Here is a 12,155-nt window from a genome sequence, read left to right as displayed (position 1 = left end):
TTTTTCTGCAGTTACATCTGAATGTGACTCTCATAGGGCCTCTCAGATGCCAGAACACAGGCCTGTCTTGAGTGTCAGCAGATGGAGTTCCTAGTTACATGCTACACTGAAGGAGGGCCTCCCTTGTGTTGTTGGGGAAGACTAGATGTTGTGCTTATGACCAGCAAATAAATATCTACAGTCAGGGATATAGAAATTTCTAAGATTTTTGATGCATACTGCAAAATTACATTCCACAAAGATCCTACCAATTTCTTGTTCCTTCCACAGTCAATGAGAGGGCCTACTCCCTGACCCTTCTATACATGGGCCATGCTCAACTATGGTAGCAATTGTCATCTTGTGAATAAGGTCATTCATTTGCATGATCTCAGTTTGTACCCATCAGGCCTAACATAGCATCTGGAATAAAGGAACACACAAGGAACACTTTTTTGAATGAATAAAGACTCCGAAGGTGAAAAATCTACTCCTCTAGCCCAAAGTCCTCTCTTATCTCTTTAAATTTTCCCCTAAATATCTTACAGGTGGCTAAAACTCATCGTCCACTATCTCCTTCACCTCCAAATGCTTCTTCCCCTCCTCCAAAGGTTCCCTATCTCATTGACTGGTGTACCACCCACTCACGTAAGCTCACCAGAACCTAGGAAACTTCATTTGCTCCTTTACCACTACTTACATACCTCCTACCATCTGACCAACAATCATGCCTTGCCAATTCTATTCTTTCTTCATTGTATTCATTCATTCTAAAATTATGTATTGATCATCTATTATGTTTTAAGGGTTGTTCTAGGTATTGGAGATATAGCAAACCAAAAAAAATTTTTAAAATGCTGTCCTTATGTCTATTTTTGTTGAAGAATAAACAAAATTAGATTGTCAGATGATGATAAATGTTATAGAAAAAAATGAGCCAGAGAAGGGTGATAGGGTCTGGGCGAGCAGCGACTGTTTCAAAAAGGTAGTCAAAGATTACTAGTCTGCCTTCCATCCACCATTTATCTTCCTCCCAGGGTGATATTTCCAAAGTCAAAACCAGATCTCACTCTCTTGCCTAGAACACATTAAAGTGGTCCCCCCAAACTCCTCAAGGCGAAAAGTAAAACTCATTAATATCTCCTGCACGCACCCAAGTACTTTTCCAATCAATGTCTCCTAAGACCCCAGACCTTTAGGAACCTCTAGTTCCTTCAATAAATAATGTGCCGAGCTTTTGAAAATGGAAGTTCCTCTTTTCTCATTCCATAAAGAAAACTACAGGTTTTTACTTTTGTTGTTGACTTTCTTTGGATTTGAGATGCCTTTTAAGAGAACCTGATTCCCTTTAAAAGAAGCATTCATTCCGAAAGGGTAGGTTTGGGGGCAGGATGAAACTTTCTAATTAGTAAGGTAAGAGCTAATCATGCAGATGAGCCATGTCTGTAGCTTAACTTAGTGGCTGCAGCTATACATTATTAATAAGCTATGGGACAGTGGCATGGCCCTGGGTATTAACAGAACCAGCTGAAATGTCTCTAAATCTTGATGTGAAAAGGCTATCAAGCTCTGCCCCCTTGAGCAGGGAGTGAGTTTGCAACAGTAACAGACTCATTGGATGGAAGGGACTCTGTGTACTAGTCCATGGGGCTGCTAGTCAGGCTTCCTGCTGGTGGGTGACTGCAGGAAAGGGCTCAGTGGGTCAGAGAAGCATCATCACTGGAGCTGAGCCTGGTCTTATGTCCTATGCACCGAGGTAGGATCTTTGTGCTCTGAGGTGGGCTGGGAATGCACCCAGAGTTCCTTCTTGCTCATTTGAGTTGTGGGTCTCAAATGTGCAAAGTCATGTCCCATCTGAAGGTGGGATATTAACGACGGGCAAGGTAGCCTAAGCAGATAGCTCCTTGAGAAATGCTGCCTTCAAAGACCAGACTTGGGGGTGTTTCTAGCACTTTGCTCTCCAGATGTGATCAGGGCAGACTATTCAAGAATTGCCACCTGAACAGTCCCAGAGGGGTCATGAGCATGACAGGGGTTAGAAATGAGTGGTGAAATATGTTCAAGATATGGGCATGACTGGCTAAGACTCTCAGCTGTTGCCATCTTTTTATGAATGAATGTGAAATTAAGTATGCCCAGTCTTGACAGCAACAGACCAACACTTTGGGGCCCAGATTCCCCAGAATAAGTGGAGAAAATTTTATCTCCAGATCTGAGTAGGTGAGTCTGGTTCTGCTGACAAACACTGTTGTGTCTGCGTTGCAGTGAGCTCAAAGGGACAGAGTGAGGACTGACCTGATACACAGAGCATGTTGAAAGCCAGTTTTTGGCCTTTTTCCTAGCACATGTCAGCTGTGGCCTGCTCACTTGCATATACTACATGCTAGCAAAGTTGTGGGGAGGAGGCAACTTGCGCCTTCTTACTTTTTGTGGTTTGAAGATTTCGATATTTATCAAAGGCCCTGCCAAATGAGAATGCCAGACTGCTTTAGATCTGTGCTATGGACTGAATGTTAGCGGCTCCTGACCAGAAGGTGTGTGTCCTCCCAAAGTTCATAGGTTAAAAATCCCAATCCCCAATGTCATGGATAAGGAGCCAGGGACTTAGGTCATGAGGGTAGAGCCCTCATGAATGGGTTTAGTGCCGTTATACAAGAGAACCCTGAACGCTAACTCTTTCTACCATGTGAGGATGGAGAAGGTGCTAATCCAAACTAGAAACTAGAACTAAACCCTGAATTCCTCAGTGCCTTGATCTTAGACTGCCTCGCCTCCAGTAATATGAGGAATAAACATCACATAGACAATCCAGTCTATGGTCTTTTGAGATAGCTGCCAGAATGGGCTACGCCAACCAGTCCTCAATGAAGGGAGGGCATAGAAGGTGAATCACTTAGATATTCTTACTCCCTTCTGAACTCTGAGTAGGGTCTGGGACAGTATATAACCATTTCAAGGGCCTGCTGGGCCAGGACATACACCACAACTAACCACATCTAGGAAACACAGATATGAAAGTCCAAGAAAATAACATTTAATAAAAACTTCAATAACTTAAAAATATTCTATCACCCCTGAAAATACTTTAATATTTGCTATTTCACAGATGAGTGAATTGCAGTTCTTTAAGTGCCATAAGTTCTAGTTCCTTGTGTTTTATTTCCCTCTTAAAACTAGCTGAGTTAACAGCATTTCAGATCTGCAACTTCAGATCTCTTTGAAAACCTTAATATTTACTTCCTTTGGGACATCTGAGAAATATAAAGAATTCTGAGCTCGTTGAAGGAGAGGATAGAAAATCGGAAAATAATTTATTCTCCCACTCTATTTCCTGTTTTAGTGACAGGTTCTGACTTGTCACAGGAGTGACACGTTGGAGTAACCTTGAATTGAATGTCACTGTGATGGAAAGCTTTCAAAGAAAAAAGAACTGGTCCAGGGATATTTATACCTAAGTGAAATTTTAGGCTTCTATGTTTTAACAATAGTTAATGATAATAAATGTTTTTTTTAAAAAAATCTTTATATATTATATATATATAGAAACATTCCTATAAATAGTTGGATACACTGAACTAGGAATTATGGGTACTGGCACCCTAATAATATAGGATTTAAAATATAGGAAGGAGGCAGAGAAAGCAAAAGATGTAAACAGGGACTAACTCTTCAGTGAACAACACAACCCTGCTGCCTCTGTTTCCAGACAAATGTGCTAAGTACTTAGAGGTAAATCAGAACCTCTTCTGTTCTCCTCACTCCACTTACAGAGTTCGCTTTGATGCTAATAACTTCATCTTCAAGCTCCCTTTCTCTCTGCTCTCCTCATCATAGGTAGCCTCTATGTTACACAGATTAGTCAGGAAAGGCAAGGTTAGGTTATCATTTTCTCTGCTTGCTTTTTTAAATTGTATGATTTGTCAAAATGTCCCGCTTCATCTCAGATCTTCCCATCACGACCCTAGCTCCACATGTTCTTCAAGTCCATGGGCTACTTTTAGCAATTCCGTTAGGTTGGATCTGGCTAGCAATGGTCTACAGCCATTATCCCTTGTTCTAATTCCTCAAGCATTTAGTCTGAACTGTACAATGAGTGTGCGGCGCTACTCTGGCTTGGAATAGTCCACAGTTAATTCGTGCATGTTGCTCTTCTCTTTACACGAGATGGTGTCTTTGAGGGAAGGGCTTTGCCTGCTATCCCTGGATCAGCTGCCTTACAGGGGGGCACATCTGGGCTCCCAAATGCAGGCTCCTGGGATAAGCCATTGGGAGACCTGGGTCCTGATTCTGTCTCAGTCATTAACTAAGTATCCCTGTGCGCTTCTCTTAGACCTTGTTGCTTTACTCCTCAGCAAAAGTGAGGTGGCTGAGACAAAAGCTCTCTAAGTTCTAACTAGCGCTTGTGAATCCAGAGAGTGAGTTACTAACAAATCCCATATTATTGCCCCACCCTGAAGTGGATAAAAAGAATGACCTTTCCTTCTGCCACCCTCTAGGAAGGCTATCTGGGGACTGTTCCCTTTACACCCAGGGGCCGGCCTTATGAAATTCCTGTGTGAGGGCAGAAAAGGAAGCAGGAAGCGGGGGTGGGGGGTAGGGGGGTGGTGGGGGTGGTGGGTGGGGGTGGGGGGGGAGACAAGAGCAAGGAAGGTGCAGTCACTTGGGAAACTCCCTAAAGCAGCTTACTGTTTTGGAAGGTCCAGGCCAAGGGAAGGGAATTGGATCACCCAGTCGTGGAAAGAAAAGAGACCAGGGAATTTGGAACAAAGGGAGGGGGACAGTCCATCCTGGAGTGTTGGACCCCCAGGGCTGAGTCCATGGGGACCCCAGCCTTCCAGCAGACAAGGTCTGAGGCCCTTGAGGTTATAGGACACCTGGGAAGGCTGGACCACTGAGGCCTGGTGGTTGTCCCCCCATAAAGCTTGGGGACACTGCTGAGACCTCTGCACCCCGAGCTGTAGTACCAGAGGGCACCAGGTCACCAGAGCAGGGCAGATGAAGTGATTGGGACAAGACACTGTCTTCATGGCAGCCACGTCTCCTCCCCCAGAAGAAACCACCAAAAATGACCAAAGTTCGGCTTTTGCTAGATTTGCTTTAGAGATATTAAAAAAAAAAAGTAACACTTTCTCACCTCAGTTTCATAGAGTCCTTTGTGAACAACCGACATTCCTCAGCATAGGCGTGAAGAGTGACAGCACGCTCAGACGCCAGGCGGGACGCCGGGGGTCTATGAGGTCCTGCTCCCTAAGGGTCCTGGAGCCTAGAGTGTAATGAGACGCAGGTAATATACTGGCCCACAAGAGATGCAAACTCTCTAATAGGTAAAGAGGAAGCAGGTGTGAGAAGCTAGAGCCCGGGGGCAGGGAGTGCGGGAGAACAACACCAGGACCTGCTGTTGCCTGGAGAGTTCAGGTGCCCACGCACAGCAAACAGCTGTCCTGAGCCCCACCTGGCGCCGTGGAGGTCTCACTGATGTCAGGCCCTAGCCAGGGTGGCTGCGCTCTTAGGCCACAGCAACAGAGCATGTTTTCTAGATCCTGGTTCCCTAGATCCTCAAAGAAACAGAAAATATTCTAGTATTATGATGTCTCTGTAGCATAATGTGCCAGGCACTGAACCCCTCTTATTTTATACAGCAATACTGTTGAGGGAGAAATATTATTCTCCCATTTCACATATGAGAAAATAGAGGCTCTTGGCACTTCGTAACACATACAATATCGAAACACTTGTAAAAGGCTGAGATGAGGTGACAACTTTGAGCCAACGTACGGCACAGTCAAAACCTGGGCATTTTGTCCCTCCCTTGGATGCTCTCCAGGCTTTGGCTCAGGGATGGGTCCTCATGGGCCTCCAGCTGGTGAGGCTCAGCCCCAGGTCCCAGAGATTTTTTTGTGTCCGACAGGTATGCAGACATATTGGCCACAGGGGTGGACTCAGGCAGCAGGGGGCCGAGGAGGGGCAGAGAGGGGACCAGGAGAGGTGGCCCAAATTCATTCTGGAAATGACTCCCTCTGGGGCCCACAGGAAGGGCAGAGCAGATGGGAGGGGCTGATCTGCCACTGGGAGCTAAATGTAGTATGTGGGGTCCCTTCCTGCGTCATGGGGGGGATGAGGGGTTTGGCTCATTTCAGAGAAGAGACGGGCTCCGAGCATGAACTCTGGCTCTGCTATCTGCCTGGGGCCAGGTCCTTAATCTGAGCCTGAGTCGTCTTTGAAATAAGGATCAATAGTGTCCCTCTCTTAAGGTTATTGTGAGGATTAAATAGAATCACGAGGTAAAGCATTCAGCACAGCACCTCACATATATTAAGTGCTCAATAATGGTGTGTAAAGTAACATAATAGCAAACATAAAATAAAAACCATGACAAAAAAAGTGCTAATGGTTTCCTGGTCTCTCCCAGCAAATAAATCCTTGTGCAAAAAAACTCACCTGGTAGGTAATTAAGTAAGTTTGGGATGAGGAGTTTGCCAATTTCTCTCCTCCTAGGGTATCCGTTGCAAATTCAGCAGAAATCTGAGACTGCATTTCTAAATGGGATGGAGTGTAAAGGTAACCACACTCACGGCAGCACCTAACCTCATTTTCCCCCCAGCTGGACGTACATACATAAGCACATATACATGCATTAAAAAACACACGTGCAGCCCCCATGGGTCAGTGCATTCTCGGCTTCCCAGGGACTCCTGCTCCAGGTGTGTGAATGTGCTAGCAATATTTTTAATTGCAGACATAAGTCTTTGGGCCAGGTATGCAAAAGCAACCCCTCCTACCACGCACATTTCATCACACTCACACCTAGTGCCATTAGCAGAAATTCTTCTCTGGTGTCTGAATCTTAGTTCACTTTTAAAGAAATTTCCAGCTCAATTCTACGGGCTTTTGCATCTCATTACACTCTTGATAATTAGCCATATCTCATTACACCCAGCCCAGTTGGAGGAGGATTAGTTGTTTTCAGGTGTAAACCTGTGGCGAGCCTCTTACTACACCTCTTCAAAATTCCAGGCAGGCCTCCCGCCTCAGCCAAATGAGGACAACCGCTTCCAGCTGTGTACACTTCATTACAACTTCCATTTCAGGAAAAGACTCTGCTGTATCTTGCATCTGGTCATGAGCTTATTAATTATGTACTTCTTATAAAAACTGTGCCTAATTAGGACAGAGTCGAGACCTTTGCTGAGCCCAGGCATTCTTTGTTTTCGTGTTCTTGGTACCTCGTTCCCCTCCCTCCAAACTGTGTCCCATCTGCCTTCCATCCCTGCCACGCTGGGACAGTAGCTTTCAGGTATGTGCATTTCAGCACACGGTTTGCTTTTCAAGAAAAATCTTGATTAGGATACCCCTTGTTTTCTTATCCTGCTAGAAGGACAGCGACCTTCCTGTCTTCTCATCACAACTGCCCCGAAGAGACTGAGTCTAGTTGGGGCTTACTGAGCCATGGTGACCCCCTGTTCTTTACTAGGAAGTTTCAGTGCCATGGTTCTGGGGAGGCAGCCACAGCTATGCCACTGAGCAGGAATCCTGAGTGCAATGGCCTTGGTGCATTTGGCACGTCTGGGAAGGGCAAATCCATTTGTTCCACTGGTATGATAAAGGGTGATGAACTTCTAGGCCCCTGCTCCCCAGGGAGGGACAGTCCTGTGTCTCCAGTGGGAGGCTGAGGAGAGAGCAGCAGAGGGTCAGTCATGTCCTATGGGGTGTCTCCAAAAAGAAGGCTTGGCTTGGTGGAGGAAATATGGAGTCTGGGAGGACAAGGTCATAGAGAAAGGTCAGTCCCCTTGTCGCAGGGACTCTACTCACCATTGCATGGAGTCCATGTCACCTGAGCTTTAACAGGCAATTCTACCTTTTGACTGAGTGGACCCATTAGCGCTAAGACAGTCATGGATATGACTTGACAGAACCGCCAGGCTCGGGTGCCAATCCAGCTTGGCTGTATTTGAGCTTTTCTTCCAAGTTCTTTGAAACATACATTAATAACAGTCAGCCTGAGAAAACATTTGGTGCTGGAGTGGGGCTATGAATTAGGTCACTCAGCAACGGGCAGCCATTTCAGGTGGGAGACTCCCTACTCCCCAAACGATTCTGCATGACTGGTTATTCAGGGTATGAGAGCACAGACCAGTCCGACCGCTGAATCTGAGCTGAACTTGCCAACTCAAAGATGAATTTGTCTTTTAAAGCCCAGAAAGAGAGGCCCTCTTTGGGCAAGGAAAGCCTGAGGGGCCATCTTTAACTAATCGACAGAGAGATAATCAGATATGAGCGGGAAAAGTTCCAACTGGGCAATAAGATTAAAAAAAAATATCAATATCATTGTGAGGTAGGAATAAAGACATTGCATGAGGATGAAATTCCCGGAAAGAAATTATATTAATGGCACAGACATAAACGAAACTCTTAGGGTGAATGGCACCATAGCCAAAAAGTAGTTTATTAAATTAAGAGGTGGGGTGACAGGTGAAAAGGTTATCACAAACAACAAAAGACTGTAGAAGCAGCAGCCACTGTCAGCGATTCTGAGGACACAATTTGCCAACATCTACCAAGAGTTGGGGCCCATCCTTTGATTATGGTACTGCTTTTCAAGGCATTTTTCCTAAGGGAGACTGAGCAGGGAAGGTCTTCTTTAGTATTTGTTGCTCCCTTGGGAATGAAGGCGGAAAGCAGTATCTCTAACATGGCTGCTTTGAGGATGAAATGGGCTGATGTGTTAAGTCCTGTGGTGTAGATGACAGTGATGGAGACGCCTATTTTGTCCCTGTGCTATTGCATGTGGAGCTAACTCTCTGGTGCCCGGCTAGATGGACTCTCCTCACAGTTGTCCTTCCTCATGGTTAAGTCTGCCGTTCCCCTCAGGTGGTTTCCTTAAGAGCTTTCTCCAAGGCGCAGGGCCTACTGCTGTCAATAGAAGTCCACTCTTGTCCATCCTGTCTGTTCCGTGGTAGAAAAACGAGACAATGTTTTGTTTTGTTTTCAGTGTCCTTTCTGGGGAGGCCTATTTTGTTGGCCTTTTTTAGCTTTAACAGCATGTTTAGGGAGCAGTCTTCATGGTGAAAAATGCTGGGCCCTGTCCTTCGCTCCCCTGACTCTTTCCAGTACTTTCTGCTTGTGGTTGTGAACAGCACAAGGCAGTCTCACACGGTATCTTAAAGAAGAACCATAGCAGCTCACAACAGTAGAAATCTTCATGTGTCCCTGCACTTCTCTGCCTGCAACTTTTCAACAAGCACTGAATGTGTCCTTGGCTATTCTTGATATTGAAGAGAAAAGATGGACAGACCATTTACAAAGAAGTCTAAGTTTGAATGTTGTGGACAAAGCATCCTAGACTGCTTTTTTGGTGCAGAATTGACATTTTTCAAGCCTATCATTATTGTAAGCAATGTAGAGATTCTAGAATGCTGAATGCTGCCCCAGAAGTAGCTCATCTGCCATTTTCCTACCAGTCCTCATTGTTCCTGACTGAGGCTGTCCCTGTCTACATCCAACTCAACACCCAAGTCACTCTCCAGTCTCACCCCCGCCTCTTCTGGCATCACTGTCAATGCTCCAGAGGTCTTGGCCTGGAGTGGACAGGAAGGAGAGAGAGAGTTGTGCTGGGAGGCCATGCCTACTAGGAGGAGGCTTTCAAACCCAAGTGATCAGCTCTGATGGCTCCACATCTCCTTCCTCCCTCCTCCACTTCTTGGAGGCAACTTCCCATGCTGGTGCCTATGATTTTCCTTGGTTGTTTCCTGAGTACATTCAACTTCTTCCTAATCAGGCACCTAAAGCCACAAAGGTCTACAACATTCCTTCCAGAACTCCCTGGAAGACCACCCTCCAGCTTTTTGCTGATTCCCTTCACAGCTCCCCCTCTGCGTGGCCTGATTTCTAACTCAGCCTTGAGTGTACATCTGTTGGGATTTTGGTTTGGAGTCCAGTTCTCATGCCTTGTCTTGAAGGTAGATAAGACTGTCCTTTATTGTTCTGTATCTGCCCCTATGCCTAGTAGCATGTGGCACATACTTGGCCCTTAGGGGATATTTTCTAAATAAAGAATACAAAACAAAACAAAATCAAGACACAACATTTAAGCTTCTCAAAACATTTTAATTTTCTGCTCTTTTCCGCCAAGACCAAAGTTGTACAAACATATATAATTTTGGACCTTCATAGCGTGAGGTATGACCATGTGGGGCCAAAGGACTTCCTGCTCTCTTTCCCAAATATTTTCAAGGTGTGTCCACATCAGTATGTTGTTTCCTCCTGTGACATATCAACCATGGGCAGCAAGAGTGCTTGGGAACCGGGAGAGAGTGGTAAGGTCCGGTGGAGTAGGAGTGGAGAATCCACACCATGAGAGCACTGCAGAGGGACTCCTGGGTGGGCTCACCTAGGAGGAATGGCATGGCTGACCAATCATCCTTGCATTCAGCTGAGCAGACCAGGGCTGCTTTCTAAGGTGAGACAGACCCAGGGGATCATAAGGACACTAAGGGAGCATCTAAGACTCACTCATGTCCAATGTTTCAGATGCAGTTAAAAGTTCTCTACCATCATTTTCCCTTGGAGAGTTGAGGGGGAGAATTCAAGAAGAGGGTTGAGTCATCTTTCATGCTCCCATTTTTGTCATTCATTTGCTGGCTGTTGGCTGAGATACAGCGGAAATAACAAAAAGGGAATAAACCAACCTGTACTTTGTGTACAAGCTACTGCAGGTAAACTTCTTCCAGGATTGGGATAAGTGGCCTCATTCCCCTGGTCCTCAAGAGGCCCTGTTTTGGTTAGGGGAAGTTGTTGAAAACTCCAGCCGGTGGAGAAGCCATTGCTTTGAGCTTGGTTATACAGAAAGCAGTGCACATACATTTATTTCATTGAATTGTAACCCACAAGGCCAAGAGAATACAAATCTTACTGTTTACGTAGTTGTGATTTTAGTTTGGGACTAAAACTTGGCTAGCAGTTTACTTTCCAGAGATTGCTGGGCAAGGAAGAAAGTGTTAGTAATGCATGCATTCATTTGTCAGTTGAATAACTTGACATAACATCCCCATCCCGCCCTCTCATCATCCCTTTGGCATAGACTATGTTAAAGTAGATGCCAAACTAAAACCTTCTGTACTAAAAGCTCCCTTTAGAATAGATATGAAAAGCCAAAACTACAGAGAAAAAAAATCCTTACAGCTTCTCTCCACTAATGTATCAGTGCAGAGAAAACTAAATCAGTGTAAAATATACCAAACAGGTCAAAGAAAGGAGTGTGATCAACAAAACAAAAATAGCCACTTTCCACCCACCGCTTCCCAGCAAGTGCACCCCATTAAACCGTGGTGATTTTCTTATCCTTGGTGGCTTGCTTGATGGCAGCCTGCTCACAGATGATCTCCTTGAGCCGCTGCAGCCTCATGTTCTGGGTGGTCTGGTCTCCCACCCCCGTCTGACTGCGGTGCAGCAAGGTCAGGGCATGGATGTACTCCAGCTCCGTGTACTTCACGCCCTGGTCCACCACCAGGTTCAAGAGCTCATCGGCCGTGTTGTACAACATCTCGTAGTACTGCCTGAGAAAGCAACAGAGAACACTGCTCATGGTCTCCTCGTTAGCAATGGATGTGGTTTTAGTGGTGACAAACAGGCTGCTTACGAATGACTTAGCTTATGCAATAGGGCTTTGCTGATCCCGAGATCTTGCTCATGGGCCCCACGAATATCATGGAGGGCAAGTCATACATGATCGGTGTCCTCTTGGAGTTCACTGGGACTCTTTTCATGAGGACAAGTCTGTATGAAGACCCAGGCAAGCTCACGTCTTCAAAGTCTAAGTTCATGCAACATTTTCTCCTAATTTTGCATTCATCTCAAGAGAGCCAAAGAAGGAGAAGCTGAGGGACAGAATCCAAAGTGAGAGAAATACTCACAGAGGCACTGCCAACAGTTTTGTCCTATCCATTCACTCACTCACTGGAGGCTCCATAATACAGGATTAATAGCGCGTACTTTTTAGGGTTATTGGGAGAACTAATTAATCCATAGGAAACACTTAGTATGGTGCCTGGTACAATTCTCCATGCTCCATAAACATTAAGTACTATTAGAAATATAATAATGATGCATTAATCATAACATAATAACAGTAATAGTAGAATATGGTGACAAAACACAGCTCTTTGTCTCCAATAGCTCAG

At 45.3% G+C, this 12,155-nt stretch overlaps 1 protein-coding gene across 1 annotated transcript in view; it reads right to left on the bottom strand.

The window, feature by feature from the left end:
• Positions 1-5,320: 5,320 nt before the first annotated feature.
• EXOC4 (exocyst complex component 4) overlaps positions 5,321-12,155 on the bottom strand; it is a 668,442-nt gene continuing 661,607 nt past the window's right edge. The window contains exon 18 of the mRNA XM_037513395.2: positions 5,321-11,531. Coding sequence (XP_037369292.2) covers positions 11,294-11,531 — 238 coding nt within the window. The 3' untranslated portion in view covers positions 5,321-11,293. The remainder of the gene's footprint in view (positions 11,532-12,155) is intronic.

Source organism: Talpa occidentalis, unplaced genomic scaffold (genome assembly GCF_014898055.3).
Source record: "Talpa occidentalis isolate TD23 unplaced genomic scaffold, MPIMG_talOcc4v2.1, whole genome shotgun sequence".
Classification (NCBI taxonomy): domain Eukaryota; kingdom Metazoa; phylum Chordata; class Mammalia; order Eulipotyphla; family Talpidae; genus Talpa; species Talpa occidentalis.
Note: the sequence above shows the minus strand (reverse complement) of the source record. Positions and strands in the feature narration are given on the sequence as shown.